At 42.6% G+C, this 13,648-nt stretch overlaps 1 protein-coding gene across 3 annotated transcripts in view; it reads right to left on the bottom strand.

The window, feature by feature from the left end:
* The window catches only part of Prickle2 (prickle planar cell polarity protein 2), a 341,424-nt gene that overhangs the window by 82,784 nt on the left and 244,992 nt on the right, over window positions 1-13,648 (bottom strand). For all 3 annotated transcript variants that reach the window (XM_085686745.2, XM_048438396.3, XM_048438397.3), the window contains one exon: window positions 4,106-4,289. In XM_085686745.2, coding sequence (XP_085542871.1) covers window positions 4,106-4,289 — 184 coding nt within the window. The remainder of the gene's footprint in view (window positions 1-4,105; window positions 4,290-13,648) is intronic.

Here is a 13,648-nt window from a genome sequence, read left to right as displayed (position 1 = left end):
CAGTTGGTGTGAAGGGGCCAAAGTATAATGTGTGTTAAATGAATATGTGTTAAGTACAGTCATCCTCTTTTGCCTTAACTGAACCAGGTTCTTGGTGAGATACACTCCAAGTATCTGTCTGGATATCTACAGCAACATGACATGTTTCTTTTGTATATACGAGTATTTTGCCTACATATATGTATATGTACCATGTGCGTGCCTGGTGCCTGCAGTGGTCACAAGAAGGGGTCAGATCCCTTGAAATTGGCGTCATGAAGGCTTGTGAGCCACCACATGGATGCTGGGAACAGAATCTGGGACTTCTGCAAGAGCAACAAATGCTCTTGGCCACTGAGGCATCTGCTCAGTCCCCCACACTCCAACTTTATCATCACTTTCATCCAATGGCTATTTCACTCTTTAGAGACACTGTGTTGAAGATACAGTTGGTTACCACAACTAAGAGACACACCTGACATCTGGTAGGTGGCCATGAGGACCCATGCTAGCCGTTCTTTAACACAGTGGCTTCTCCTAAGATGAGAATTATCCATCTAGAAATGCCAACAGTGAGAAATCTCATTATTTGCTTTATTTAAACTTGTTTATGATTATCTATTGTAACCTTGTCACAAAGCATTTATAGAAGACGGCTCCAATTATTAATTGAGGCTGAACAAACACCAGAGTCTTGAAACTGACTCCCAGTGGCCTCCTAAGGGTAGACTGCAGCTCTCTGATTGGCTATCCCGGGGTTTTCCAAATAACACGGACACCTCGCTATGGTGTGAGCTGAAGCAGAGGACAGGAACAGTTGTCACCAGTTTTGAGTCATCTGAAGCCACCAGGCGACTGCCCTCTCACGACTTTCACACTCGTTTAAGAAAGAGTGTTTTTGAAGACTTTTATGAAATTAAATGCCCATGTTCAAGAATACGTCTGTAAATGTGAGATGAATTTCACACACATTTTATTAAATTGTAGGACTTACTCAAGAGAAAGAATAATAAAGAACATTAGCTGAAGGTATCCCATTGGCCTCGTGATCATGGGGAGGAAAGATTTCAAACCAAAATTAAAGTACATTATTCTCCACCCTAATTAGTCTTTAATCTTTTGCCTCTAGCACAAAACATTTTTCATATTCACCATAATTTCTCTTGACAGAAAAATGGTTTCTCTCAAATCATAGACAACTACCATGATATTAACCACCAGAAATTTTTATTTTCTATTTATTTATTTATTTATTTATTTATTTATTTATTTATTTATTTATTTATTTAGTGAGGGGTCAAAATAGGGTTTCACTATGTAGGTTGGCTCTCCTGGAGCTCACTATGTGGACCAGGCTGGCTTCAACTCACAGAGATCCGCCTGTCTCTGCCTCCTTAGTGCTGGGATTAAAGGTGTGCACCACTATTGCCTGGCATCAGCAGAACTTTTGTTAAGAAAAAGGCACTTAGGCATCACATTCTTTCTAATCTAAGTGCATACCAGACAGCTTTTTAAAAATCTTTATACCCATAAATATCTTTGTAAATGACAAACTTTAAAAGAGCTCAACTTTTTAAACCTGGAGCCTGTGTCTATCATACAACATGACCCCTTCAGAGACTTTAAAAAGCAGACTCACATTTTATTGGGTAAATACAGAACCCTTCAAACACCCTGATATTCTACCTCTGGTTCTGTGCATCATAGAGGTTTCATGCGTGCTGGGAATAAAGAAGACTTGCTGACGAACAACCACAAGGGATGGGAACACCCTTTCAATCGGCACAATTCCAACCTTTTGTTTAAGGGTGCTCATCATTTTCCTTCAAAATATATTTAAAAACTTCAATTTTACATTTCCTCAAGACAGCTGAATGAGTCAAGTGGCCCTCAGTCATTCTCAATTAGAACTGCTGGGTTAATCAGGATCCTAGCTTCTACAACTGTCTGTTTTCTTGGATCAACACAAGTAGAACGTTCTCCTGGAATCTGAGCATCGCTGAAGATTGTTAGTGGTCTTACAGAAGAATCTGCTTAAGCAGGAACACTGGAAAATTCAGAGCTTCATTCAACAGCAAGCAATGCCATTTAAGTAAACGACAACAAAGATGGGCCACATGGAAGTTACTGGAAGTGATGTCAGCAGGAAAGTGAAACAAGTTCCCAGATCTACCCAGGTGTACAAGCTCAATAGCTCAGAGTAACAGCTATGTCAAGAAAATTAAGTCAGCAGCACCCTACCCAGTAAATTCACCTAGAAAAACTCACATACTCTCTCTTTTTCAAAGAAATTCTTCAACAATGTAGTCTTTAGACAGAGGAAAGGAAACACATAATCACAGCCCACAAGCTATAGGACAGCACCTTTAGGTGGCTTGGCCAATATCTCTAGAGAGCACAGTCTTCATTTCTCATGGGAAATGTTTTCTGTGGGTGTTTCTTGTCCAAGATACTTTCTCTTTCTCTGTATGATTAGAAGCGGGACCACAAGGTTGAAGAATATATAAGGAAATAAAGTGGGAATATTAAGTGGATAGAGCAGAAACTGAGACGACCTGCAAAGGTCAGATTCTGTCTGAAGAGAATGGCCAGTGCTCCACTCCATGCAATTGTATTTCTGCAGAAATAAAATTCTAGATCCTCAAATATTTCAGCTGGAAATATAAACTCATGGACTAGAATTGTAGCACAGGGGTATAACATTTACCAAGAGTATACAAAAGGTATGCTCTAGGTTTAACCTTTAGCATTGAAAAACCTCTAAATTTATACATGAAAAACATTCCTACATCTATACAATATTTCTCTGGCTAGACGTACTTATAAGACAATTTTATATGCCAATTTGGTGCATCAATTTGGATGGAACAGCATTAATTGTCAAGCTGACACAATTTAGAGTCACCCTGGAAGAGTCCTAATGAGGAATTGTCTGCATTGGGTTAGCTGGTGGGCATGCCTCAATTAAGCTAATTGGTGTGGAAACACCCAGCCCACTGAGGGAGGCACCTTTCGCTAGGCAGAGTCTTGAATTGCATAAGGCTGGGGAAATTGAGTTAAGCACAAGCAAGCATGCGTGTATCCATTCTCGCTGCTCCTGACTGTTAATGTGATATGACTAGCTGTCTCAAGTTCTGCCACAGAGGCAGCTCTGCAGTGTGAGCTGGAATTGTAGACTAAAATAAACCTTTACTTTCCAAAGCTGCTTCTTTTCCCCAGAGTACTTTATCACAGAAACAGAAATGAAAGTAGGACAATGGACAAAGAAAATGGAAAATGGCTAATCAGAGAGGCAGTAGAAGAGCCACTTCTCCGGTTATTAGTGGATTCTTGGGTCTTAATTACAAAGTACGTTTCCTGAAAGCATTATCACACTTAAAGTTTCTGACACACAACTGTCATGCTGTTTGAGCTTCTAAATACTCTGCCAGACACAGTGCTCTCTCAAGAATTGAATGGTTGGGGGGAAGACAATGGTAGTTAACACTTTTAAGATTCTCCCTATCTCTGAAAGTCATTATCAGGGAGATGCTAAGAGGGTCCCGCTTACAGATGTGCTGCCAGGCTGACTGCAGTTTTCTGGAAGAGAAAACACCAAGGACCACCAAATGCAAGAGATGGCTGGGTATCACTGGGAAAAATGCAAAGCAGAGAGAAGCAAAGACAAAAGATATTCTCATCAGGCCAGCAATGTTTAAAGCCTGTGCAAGTGCTAGGAATTTTTAGGTAAGAGCAATGTCTTTATAAACTAAGGTCAAGTTTAATATTTAAACACAGCACACACCACCGAGAAGGCAGGTCCTGGATTCCTTGTGTAAAGATTCTGAATGTGACAACTCATGTTGACTCTCTCGGGCTTCTCCCCACACCCCAAAACAGAACGTCTAATAGTCAACATTTCTAAGAAGTTTCATTGTCAACAAACGGTTGACAATGAAAAGACAGAATGGATTAGTGACGGATTATTCCAGGCTCAGCTTCATTTCCCATGGAGGCCTGGGATATCTTTAACTCATTTATTGCCAAACAATCCTGAATCAACAGGGCAACCAATCCCTTCCAAGTGTGGGGTGTGGAAACGCTGGAAAGACAACATCTAAAGCTAAAGGCATGGGAAGATGGCTACCTGCTCAGGCTTCAGCCCCGGGGGAACCCAGGCATACTCTTCCAGAGCACAGCCCGAGTCATCATCGGAGGTCGAGTTCCTCTGGAAGTCAAACATGAGTTTGCTGATGGTCTTCTCCATCTCCAACGGCATCACTGTCACCATGTGCTCCTCCTGGGGACACTTGCAGTGTAGACAGATCTTCCTGCAGGCAGCAAACACATCAGGTCATCAGCCTTTGGATTCCAACCCATAAACACACTCACCAGCTACAGCCTAGAGAACACTGGTTAATAATGGACACATGTCATCAAGTCACTTAGGAGATCAGAGACTACCAGGTGAGCATGCTGGTGATGCTGACACACAGACCCAGTCTCTTCTCCCAAATTCACACACACACACACACACACACACACACACACACACACACACACACGCAGACCTCTAAATATGGACCATAACAACATTTATAGAATTAAATATATAGAATCCACACAACTAATCAGAAATATTACCAGATTTAACAATCACTAACAAGGTCCTTTTTTTAAGTTCTTAAATCATACAAATAACAGCAAAACCATAATAGGTCATAAAAAAAAACATGGATGCGATCTTTTCTTTAGGAATAAGAACAGTTTTCCACTAAAACAAATGTGGTCCCAAAAATCTTCACAGGAAGATAAGTTCACAGTTATTAAAGCTCTCTGATTCAGAGTCATAAACACAAAAAAGTATCATTATTTGTAGTTATTTTATATAACTTCACACATGTGAAATTTTTTTTCCCATAGAGAAAGATGGGGGATACTCTTGGGTGTTGCTTACCTTGTTTTGTGAGATGGGGGTCTCCTGTTGGCCTAGAGTCCACCAAAAACGCTAGGCTGGTGACCAGCAAGCCCCAGGAATGTGTCAGCCTTCCTCTACCACCCCAGTGCTGAGATTACAAGTGTGCGCTACCATGCCTGACTTTGTTCCTCCTTCCAGCTCCCAATTAGGTGTCTCAATTACTCCAGTACCAGTCAAGGATGCAAATTCCTCAAGCCCAGCCTCTCCCTCAAGGTTTCCTGCAACTTCTTTAACCTTATCCCTATCTAAATATTGTAGCAAAGAAAATGACATCGTCAAACAACACACACAGATTTCTCTCTCTTACCAATGAAATAAACAGAATAGCATGGAGGAGGCAAACGTTGACAAGCTATTTGTGTGTATCTGATCTTTTTGTAGCACATTATAAAGGCAACGAAAGAACCCAGTATTCTAATCGCCACATGTGTCTGAGTTTTGCAACAACGGCTTTGTTAAGATAATTCACATAGCATAAAACCTACCCTTCTAGCATATAATTCACTAGTTCTTAATATAGTCAGAATTCCCCAACCACCACTAATTTTAGACATGCCCACTAAACTCATGAACACGAACAGTAACTTCTCATAGACCAGGATCACACACCCTAACAACTACCAATCTTTCTGTCTCTGTTGGTTTCGCCTATTTTGGACATTTCATATACAGAAACCATGCAAAATATAATCTTTTGAAACTAGCTTCTTTCATAACTATACCCATGCTATAGCACGCACCAGTCTCTTGAACATTTTTATTTATTGCTGAGGAATATTCCAATTGTAGGGATGTATCATATTTGTGCATTCAGCAACTGGTAGATATTTGGACTCTCATTTTTTGAATAATTCTAATTTTAATGTTGAGTATCAAGATTTTATAGAGATCTATGCAGTCATTTCTCTTGGGCATATACCTAGCAATGGAATCACTGTATCACATGGTAACTTTGTGTCTATCATTTTGGGGAACTGTCAAACTGTACTACAAAATATCTAAACAATTTGAAGCCACTGCCTTCAATGAAGGCAGGTTACACTTCCTCTAACTCCCGCCACATGTCTTGTGGTCTACCTTATTGAGTGTGGCCACCCTAGTGGATGTGACACTGTATCTAATTGTGGTTTTGATTTCTCATTTTCCTAAGGGCCAGGCTAGGGAAGTCGATCATCTTCTTAAGCGTTTATTATATACCTTCTTTGGAACCCCTAAGGGGAGGGCAGAATGAGGAGCCAAAAGAAGACCTGGCTGAGCCCTCAACACAAATATTACAGAAGACACACTTGGTTTCACATGGAATAGCTGTTCGCTCCTGAACAACAGCAACAAAATCACTCAGAAAAACCAAAGTGGGGGGGAGGAATAAACCCAGTAAATCAAAACCACAAGGGCTTTATCTGCCTTCTCTGCTAGCTGCCAGCCCTCTACTCCTCATTTATAATTAACTGGAGCTCCCACAGCAAGGCATTTTATTTGCAAAGAATCTGGAACCTTTGAGTGATTCCCTGACAACCACTGACGAAGCTAATTTAATAATCTCCATTTACAAGTTGGAAACCCAAGTCTGAGGTGCTTTGAAAGGAGAAGTGAGACAGAGGCAAAACCAGGAGGGATCTCTGGTTCCTCAAGCTCTCTCTTCCCTTTTGAAAAATACAGTGGCAGCCAACAGCTTTCTTTTTTAATACGCTAATTAAATAATTTCACCCAAATGAAGCATAATCAGGAGTGTGTGTGTGTGTGTGTGTGTGCATGGATGGGCAAATATAGGATTTAGATTTTATAAAAATACACATTTATGAATATAGAACCAGTTAGGAAAGCAGAATTTCATTAAATACCTGTGCACGTATGTTTCAGTATGCACGCAGCACACACACACACACACACACACACACACACACACACACAGAATGCATTGGTTTCATTCTGTCAGAGCTGACATTCTACCTCTACATAATTGGCTTTGTCAATGACAGGTTTCCAAGAAACCATCCCTGATTCAGACAGTGGAAATGCTGCGTTCACCTCTCTTCCCAGCCTTTGCCCCCAAGTAATCTTTGCAAATGCCTTGCCAGAGCAGTGACCAATTCATTTGGTTCTGCATCATGAAATTCAAGACCACCTCTTTTGTGGGTCATACAAAATTGTCAGGTGGAGGCCATTTCCTGATCTATCTCAGCAGAATCCACATAGGCATTTCCACCAGCAACCACAGCATTTGCATGAAAACTAAAGATTTATGCCAATTAACACATTTGCATTAAGTGGAAGAATTCATTATAACTGGACGGGAGGGTGACTGGTGAGGGCAAAGGTTCTACCTTGCTAGGTAACATTTACAGCAAGTGCAGAGGTTTGGCTTTGGAAGTGATTATAAACAGCATCAAGTTCCTCTTTTCTCCCCCCTTTACCTATTTTTCTTTACATTGAGAAAATTTTGTAAAAGATCTTATAAGTGGGAAATTTCATATATAAAATCGAGCTGTCTAAATGAATGTTACAGGAAGAGACAGCAAGCCCAAGCTCCTCCCCAAACTCCATGACAAGTCTGTGGTCCCCTCCCATGCCTGGGTTCCAAAGATAAAGTCTGAAGATTGTTATAGTTTCTGGATCCTCTAAAGTAATTCCTAAGATCTACAAAAATAGGAATTGTGTGCTTTATAACTTGAAAGGTGAAAGAAATAAAACAAAAGCTTCTGATAGATAATTCATAGTATACACACATGCGCACACATGCGTGTGCATGGGCGCGCGCGCGCGCACACACACACACACACACACACACACACACACATTAACTCTTAATCATGGAAGCCCTCATAAATGATGAATCTGGTCATAGGAAACTGTTCACCTCGTTGCCAAGACATTGTAACAGGAGACACCCGGGGAACAGAGGCCATATCCCTGTGATAGATTAGATAGATCTCAACCAGGAGCCATGACTGTACATTTTCACAAGACTCGTGGATCACCAGACAGTCAGCTTCTGAAAACACTTGGACACAAAAGATTTGTAGGTAGTCTCTTGGATGGAAAGAAGCCCCTTAGATCACAGTCTAAAAAACAGTGAATTCTAACAACAGGTATGATGCTCCAAGAAATCTAGACAATAAACATTTTTGAACTTTTTCAAGAGGATTTATGTCAAGCCAAAATAATGGCCACACTGGAAGCTCTTGCAGCATTCAGCCCACCTGTCACTCATCTGGGCATCTTGTGTGTAGAAGCATCCCATTGAGAGGGAAGACTACATTAGCTGTAATAGTAGCATCTCTGCTTGCTACTCTGCCATCTGCCTCCCACCCTCCTGGGGTATGGGTTCCACAGTCCCAAGTCCATGGCCAGATCAGATTCAGGCTATCTGCATTTGTTTAGGATCACAGCAAGTTGCTTAGAGCATTTTAGGCCCATTGTAAACCAAATGACAAAAGATGAGGATTCAACAAGGCCATACATCAGGCAGCAGACAGAATGGTTGGCAAGTGAACCTCTGGTAAAGACAAAAGGCTAACCTAATCTAGAAGTATCCACAGCTTTCCCCCAACTGACAACAGTGTCCCTAGGTATTTAAATTCTCCCATGACTATCACACCAAAGACAAAAGAATCATTCCTCTCTTCATAGCAATAAAGAGGAAAGAGGGAAATTTTTTTTCCTGATTATTACACTTATCATAATTTAAAGTTACTGCTTTTTTCTCCTTAACATACAATTAATGTAGAAAAAAGTCACAAATTACAGCTAAGTAAGAAGGAGGAAAAACATTCTAAACACCCACAAGCCCAAAGATAACCACTGTTAAACAGAGACAGCTGCTGGACCATTTCTTCCTTAGTACAAAGATGCAGAGACCAGACTTCAATCGGTGTTCCCCATGAGCCAAGGGATAAGACTTTGGCCTGGACAACAAGATATGAGACACACACTCTCTCTCTCTCTCTCTCTCTCTCTCTCTCTCTCTCTCTCTCTCTCTCACACACACACACACACACACACACACACACACTATTCTCAGTGCACAGATGTACATTATTCAGCAAAGATACATAAGTTTGTTCTGATCTAGTATCAGACTTTACTTCGTATGGAAGCCAGTTATCTTATGTGTAAAACTACAGGTATCTGGAAAGTTAAGTATCGCAGATAAAATACATCTGAAAAACAGACTTCCTTAGTTATCAACTTCCAATTTCCTGTGCGAGAAGAGAGAAATAAAGCATGGACAACCTAAGACCACTAAGATCTGGCTCTGAATTGCATCTTCGTGTATCAGTCATACACTCACCGATTAACTAATTATTATTAATAATAAATCATTTCACACCACCAATGGAGCTGTTTTGTGGAAAGGAGCCTGGCTTCCTTCACTAGCTCCACTCCCCACCTTCCCTGCATTCCCAACAAGCCTATCAACTCCTCACATGAACCATTTCACCAGTCTTCAATAGTTAAACATCCATTCAAGCTTATAGACTTCTGGCATTACCAGCTTCCTGGATTTGGAGTCAAAGGATGTTTACTAGACTGTAGGATACCCAGAGGAAATAAGCAAACAAATGATGTTGAGCAGAGAGACACACCCTGTTGTGCTCAACTGAGTCAATGAGAACTGAAGTAAAATCTGCTGGCCCTGAGACAATCGTATGATCGGGAAGTCAGATACAAACGTGTAGGCATGAACTTGGAAGGAACTTGGCTAAAGCTGACATAGATTAGAACCTGTGTTATTCAGCTCCAAGACCAATGTGTCCCATGTAAAGTGTCCAAACTGTCCCTCCTCCTCTTCATTCATCCTCCTAACTCATCGATCCACGCATAGATTCATCAGTTCACCCACTCACCACCAATCTACCAATACGGAGTGGTAATCTACTGAGTGCGAGGCATTGTTTTAAGTTTCTGGGCATTAGCTGTTAGTCCGGCTTAATTATAAGGCAGAAATCTCTATACCATCATGGAACTTCAAGCTAAGAGTAAACATGGATAAACTTTCCCAATTTGGATTGTGATAAACGTTATATCAGAGAGGGACTGGGGTGGGCTGGGAAAGTCCTCCCCACTGAAGGCACATCTGAGTCACCGGTAAAAGCCTACTGGCTGCCAGGCAGCTAGAAGAATACAACCAGGGTGGAGTTTTCCCAGTACGGGGAAAGCAGGCACCCACTGCTCGCCTGCTGCCTGGGGGCTTTGAGGTGGAGGGTGTAGAGGTGCAGGAGGGCTGCTGGAGAGGCTCTCAGGAGGTGTTGTGATAGCTTCCCTCCTCCCTCAGCAGCAACTGCATGAACGGCAGTGGCCAAACTGGTTGTCAACAGCCTGTCCTGAAGCCCAAGCATAAATGTGAAATGCAAGAGGCATTCCCATTTTAGCGGGCATCTGGAACTTCTTTCTTCTAAGACACTTCTCCCTCGAATTCCTGGGTTTCTGTCCTGATCTACCCAGACTTCAGCACATCCGGTTAGGGGCAGCCTTTCTGGCTCCTTCACCCACCCCCCTCCAGTCACAATACTTTGCTTATCCCTTTCTTGGCAAACGTTCAGACTGAATGAAGGACATGAACCCTGACACTTGCCATGTCTGGAAGAAAGATTTCTATCTCTGTGAGAAAGGAAAAAAGATTTCCTCATGAATACAGAGCTGAAGGGTGGGGACCGTGACAAGGCCAGCTGGGGACTTGGCTGGTGCATGCCGAGTGCCAGAACCCTGCTGCCTGGTTCTGTCCCACTTCCCTTCTTCGTCTGGCTGGCGACTCCTGCCATCTGCACAGAGGTGCCCCTCTCTCCTGGCATAGCTGAAGGCAGCAGAGAGAAGTTCCCAATGCCAGGTGTCTCCTCTTAATATGCCAATTCATAACAGAGTCCTACTGCAGATGAATTTGTAATTCAGGAGGCACGGGAGCACACTCTATTCGCAAAAGAGCCCGTTCTGGATGACTTCGCTTAGAACTCACTCTTAAAGGTCTCACACTATCTCTAGTTTGGCAGGTAGGACAACTCGGTGACAGATGAGCCATAGCTTAGAATGAGACCCTCAAAAGATCATCCTAAGAAGAAACAATAAAGAAGAGGAAGATGTTGGAAAGGACCCCAGGACACAGCAGAGGGTGGGAAAATGACAATGTAGATTGGTGAACTGGACAAACAGGGTCCTCTGTAGGACCTGGGAATGAGGGCCTATCTGGAATATTCCTCAGATAAAGCTGCTTGAAGGAGAGACAGGGTTACTATCTTCCAATTCTTAGCACCCTTTGGCAGAAGACCATAGTGAGGCCCTTAGCACAGGAAAAGATAAGCAGCCAAGGGCAGAACAATGCATCTCTGTAGCACTGGGAGCCACAGGCTAGAGTCTGCTGGAGTGGGAGCGTCAATGAATTCAGGGCAGTGACAGAATGTTTGTGGCAAGGTGGCTCCACTATGTGAAAGATCACCTACTGAGTGTCTGCTTTGTGCGGTGGGTCATGGGCTGTACCACAAGGTACTACAGCCAAGGAATCCCTGTGGGGATACAAAAAGAAGACCACAGCGAGCCAGGCCATAATTTCTAGGAAGGCAGCACTCAAGTTATTTAAGAGGATGTTCGTCTTCTGAAGAGATGCATGCTAAAGTATATGCAGAGAAAGGATGGTGCGTGTGGCTAACCTCAGACGGACCAGCAGAACTAAGGTGTGAGGGAGATAGGCGTGGGAGAAGGAGGGAAGGAAGAGAGAAAGGAGAAGGGGTTGAGAGAGGGAGGGAGAAAGCAGGGCCTGTGGATAGGGCTAGGAAAAAGAGGCAAGGGAAGGAGGAAGTGAGAGACAGAGAAAAAAGGGAGGAAGGAGAAATGGAGGGGGAGAGAGATGAAAGAGAGGAGGAGACATGGAGGAGGGAAGGAGAGAGATGAGAGAGAGGAGGAGACATGGAGGAGGGAAGGAGAGAGATGAGAGAGGGGGGAGACAGGGAGAAGATGGGAGAGAAGATATGATAGGGAGAAAGTAGGAGGAGAGAGCATGCAGCACAGATGTGAAAATACATTAACAGGAAGATCTAGACCTGTACATAAAAATTCACTATACTATTCTTGTAACTTCCGCATGTGGGGGTTGAAATGAGAAATGGCCCCCATAGGCTCAGGTGTTGAAAGGAAGCAGCTAGTTCATTTCCTGGCTGCTTAGCCCCAAAATAATCACATAGAAACAGTATTAATTAAATCACTGCTTGGCCCATTAGCTTTAGTCTCTTATTTGCTAACTCTTACATATTAATTTAACCCATTTCTATTAATCTGTGTATTGCCACATGACTGTGGCTTACCAGCTAAAGTTCCAGCGTCTGTCTCTAGCGGGGCTACATGGCTTCTCCTTGACTCTGCCTCCTTTCTCCCAGCATTCAGTTTAGTTTTCTCCACCTAGTTCTGTTCCCCTATAGTTCTGCTACAGGCCCAAAGCAGCTCCTTCATTAACCAATGATATTCACAGCATACAGAGGGGAATCCCACATCACTCAGTCAGGTATTTACACTTTGCTCTCCAGTGAGCGGTGCTATTTGCGAAATATTATGGAACCTTAGGAGGTGGAGCCTTGCTGGAGTAATTACAGCATTGGGATTGGGCTTTGCAAGTTTTAAGCCTTCCCCTGCTTCCACTTTGTCTTTGCAGCTGAAGATGTGATCTCTCAGCTTCCAGCTCTGGCCACCTGCTGCCATGCCTCTGCTACTATATGGATTCTCCCTCTGGAATCATATGCTAAAATAAATAAATCTTTCTTCTCTAAGCTGCCTTGGTCATGGTGTTCTATCACAGCAACAGCAAAGGGTCTAATACACCAGAAAACACCACAGCTTTTAAAAAAATGGAAACAAGGTGGAGAATACTATGGTCTTCAGCCATGGTTCATGTGCACTGCACTTTAAAGGGTTTGACGGTAAAGGGATGTCACAGAGGGTTCGCTTGAGGAAGCAGAGAAAAAAAGTTTTCGGCAAAAGGAAAAGGAGAGAACATTCCTGACAGCTGAATAAAGGTGTGGAGGTGGGAAAGAACATGGTGCCACTAAGATGCTGAGACGACTCAGGACCAAATGCTGACAGCATGGCAGGTGGTGAATGACACATACAATCTGTTAGGAGTTTGGGCTTTGTTGAAAAAGCATCCACAAGTCAGTGTGGAATCTGCCTCCCAAGCTTACAGATAGCTAATTCAGCACCATTATGAGTAGACAGAGTGAGCTCTCAGAGGACAAGAGCTTGGCCATGGATGGTGTCTCCATGGCAACACTGCTACGTGCATCACTGCATCCCTGTGCAAGGCTGTGGGTATCCAGAGATGCTCTGAATTCTTTAGCTGTCAGACTTGCTGTTCTGCTAAGAATAAAGTAGGACAGATAGTAGAGGCTAGTCCTCTGGACAACTGTCTCCACTCCATTTTATATATGTGCTAACTGGAATTTATCGATACTGTAGTGGATTCATTTTGCTTCACCGGGTATTTAATATACTTAGGTATGGACTAAGCAAGATATTGATCATTATCCTTGTTAAGGATCACATAACCTTTACCATGATTTTTCATTGTTTCCAAGGTTATACAAATGATATTCTTCATGTCTCAGCATACAATAGAGAAGACAGATTAGGTATTAAAATCTCTTGGGCTGATCAAGTGCTTTAGAACTCAGCAAATGCTTTCAATTTAGGTTATATGATTTTTTTTTATGCTCGCTCCTAGCCCAGTCAGAC

The sequence above is a fragment of the Myodes glareolus genome, chromosome 3, assembly GCF_982192425.1.
Source record: "Myodes glareolus chromosome 3, mMyoGla1.1, whole genome shotgun sequence".
In the NCBI taxonomy this organism is placed as follows: Eukaryota; Metazoa; Chordata; class Mammalia; order Rodentia; family Cricetidae; genus Myodes; species Myodes glareolus.
The sequence above is the reverse complement of the archived record's forward strand: the minus strand, read 5'-3'. Positions and strand labels throughout refer to the sequence as shown.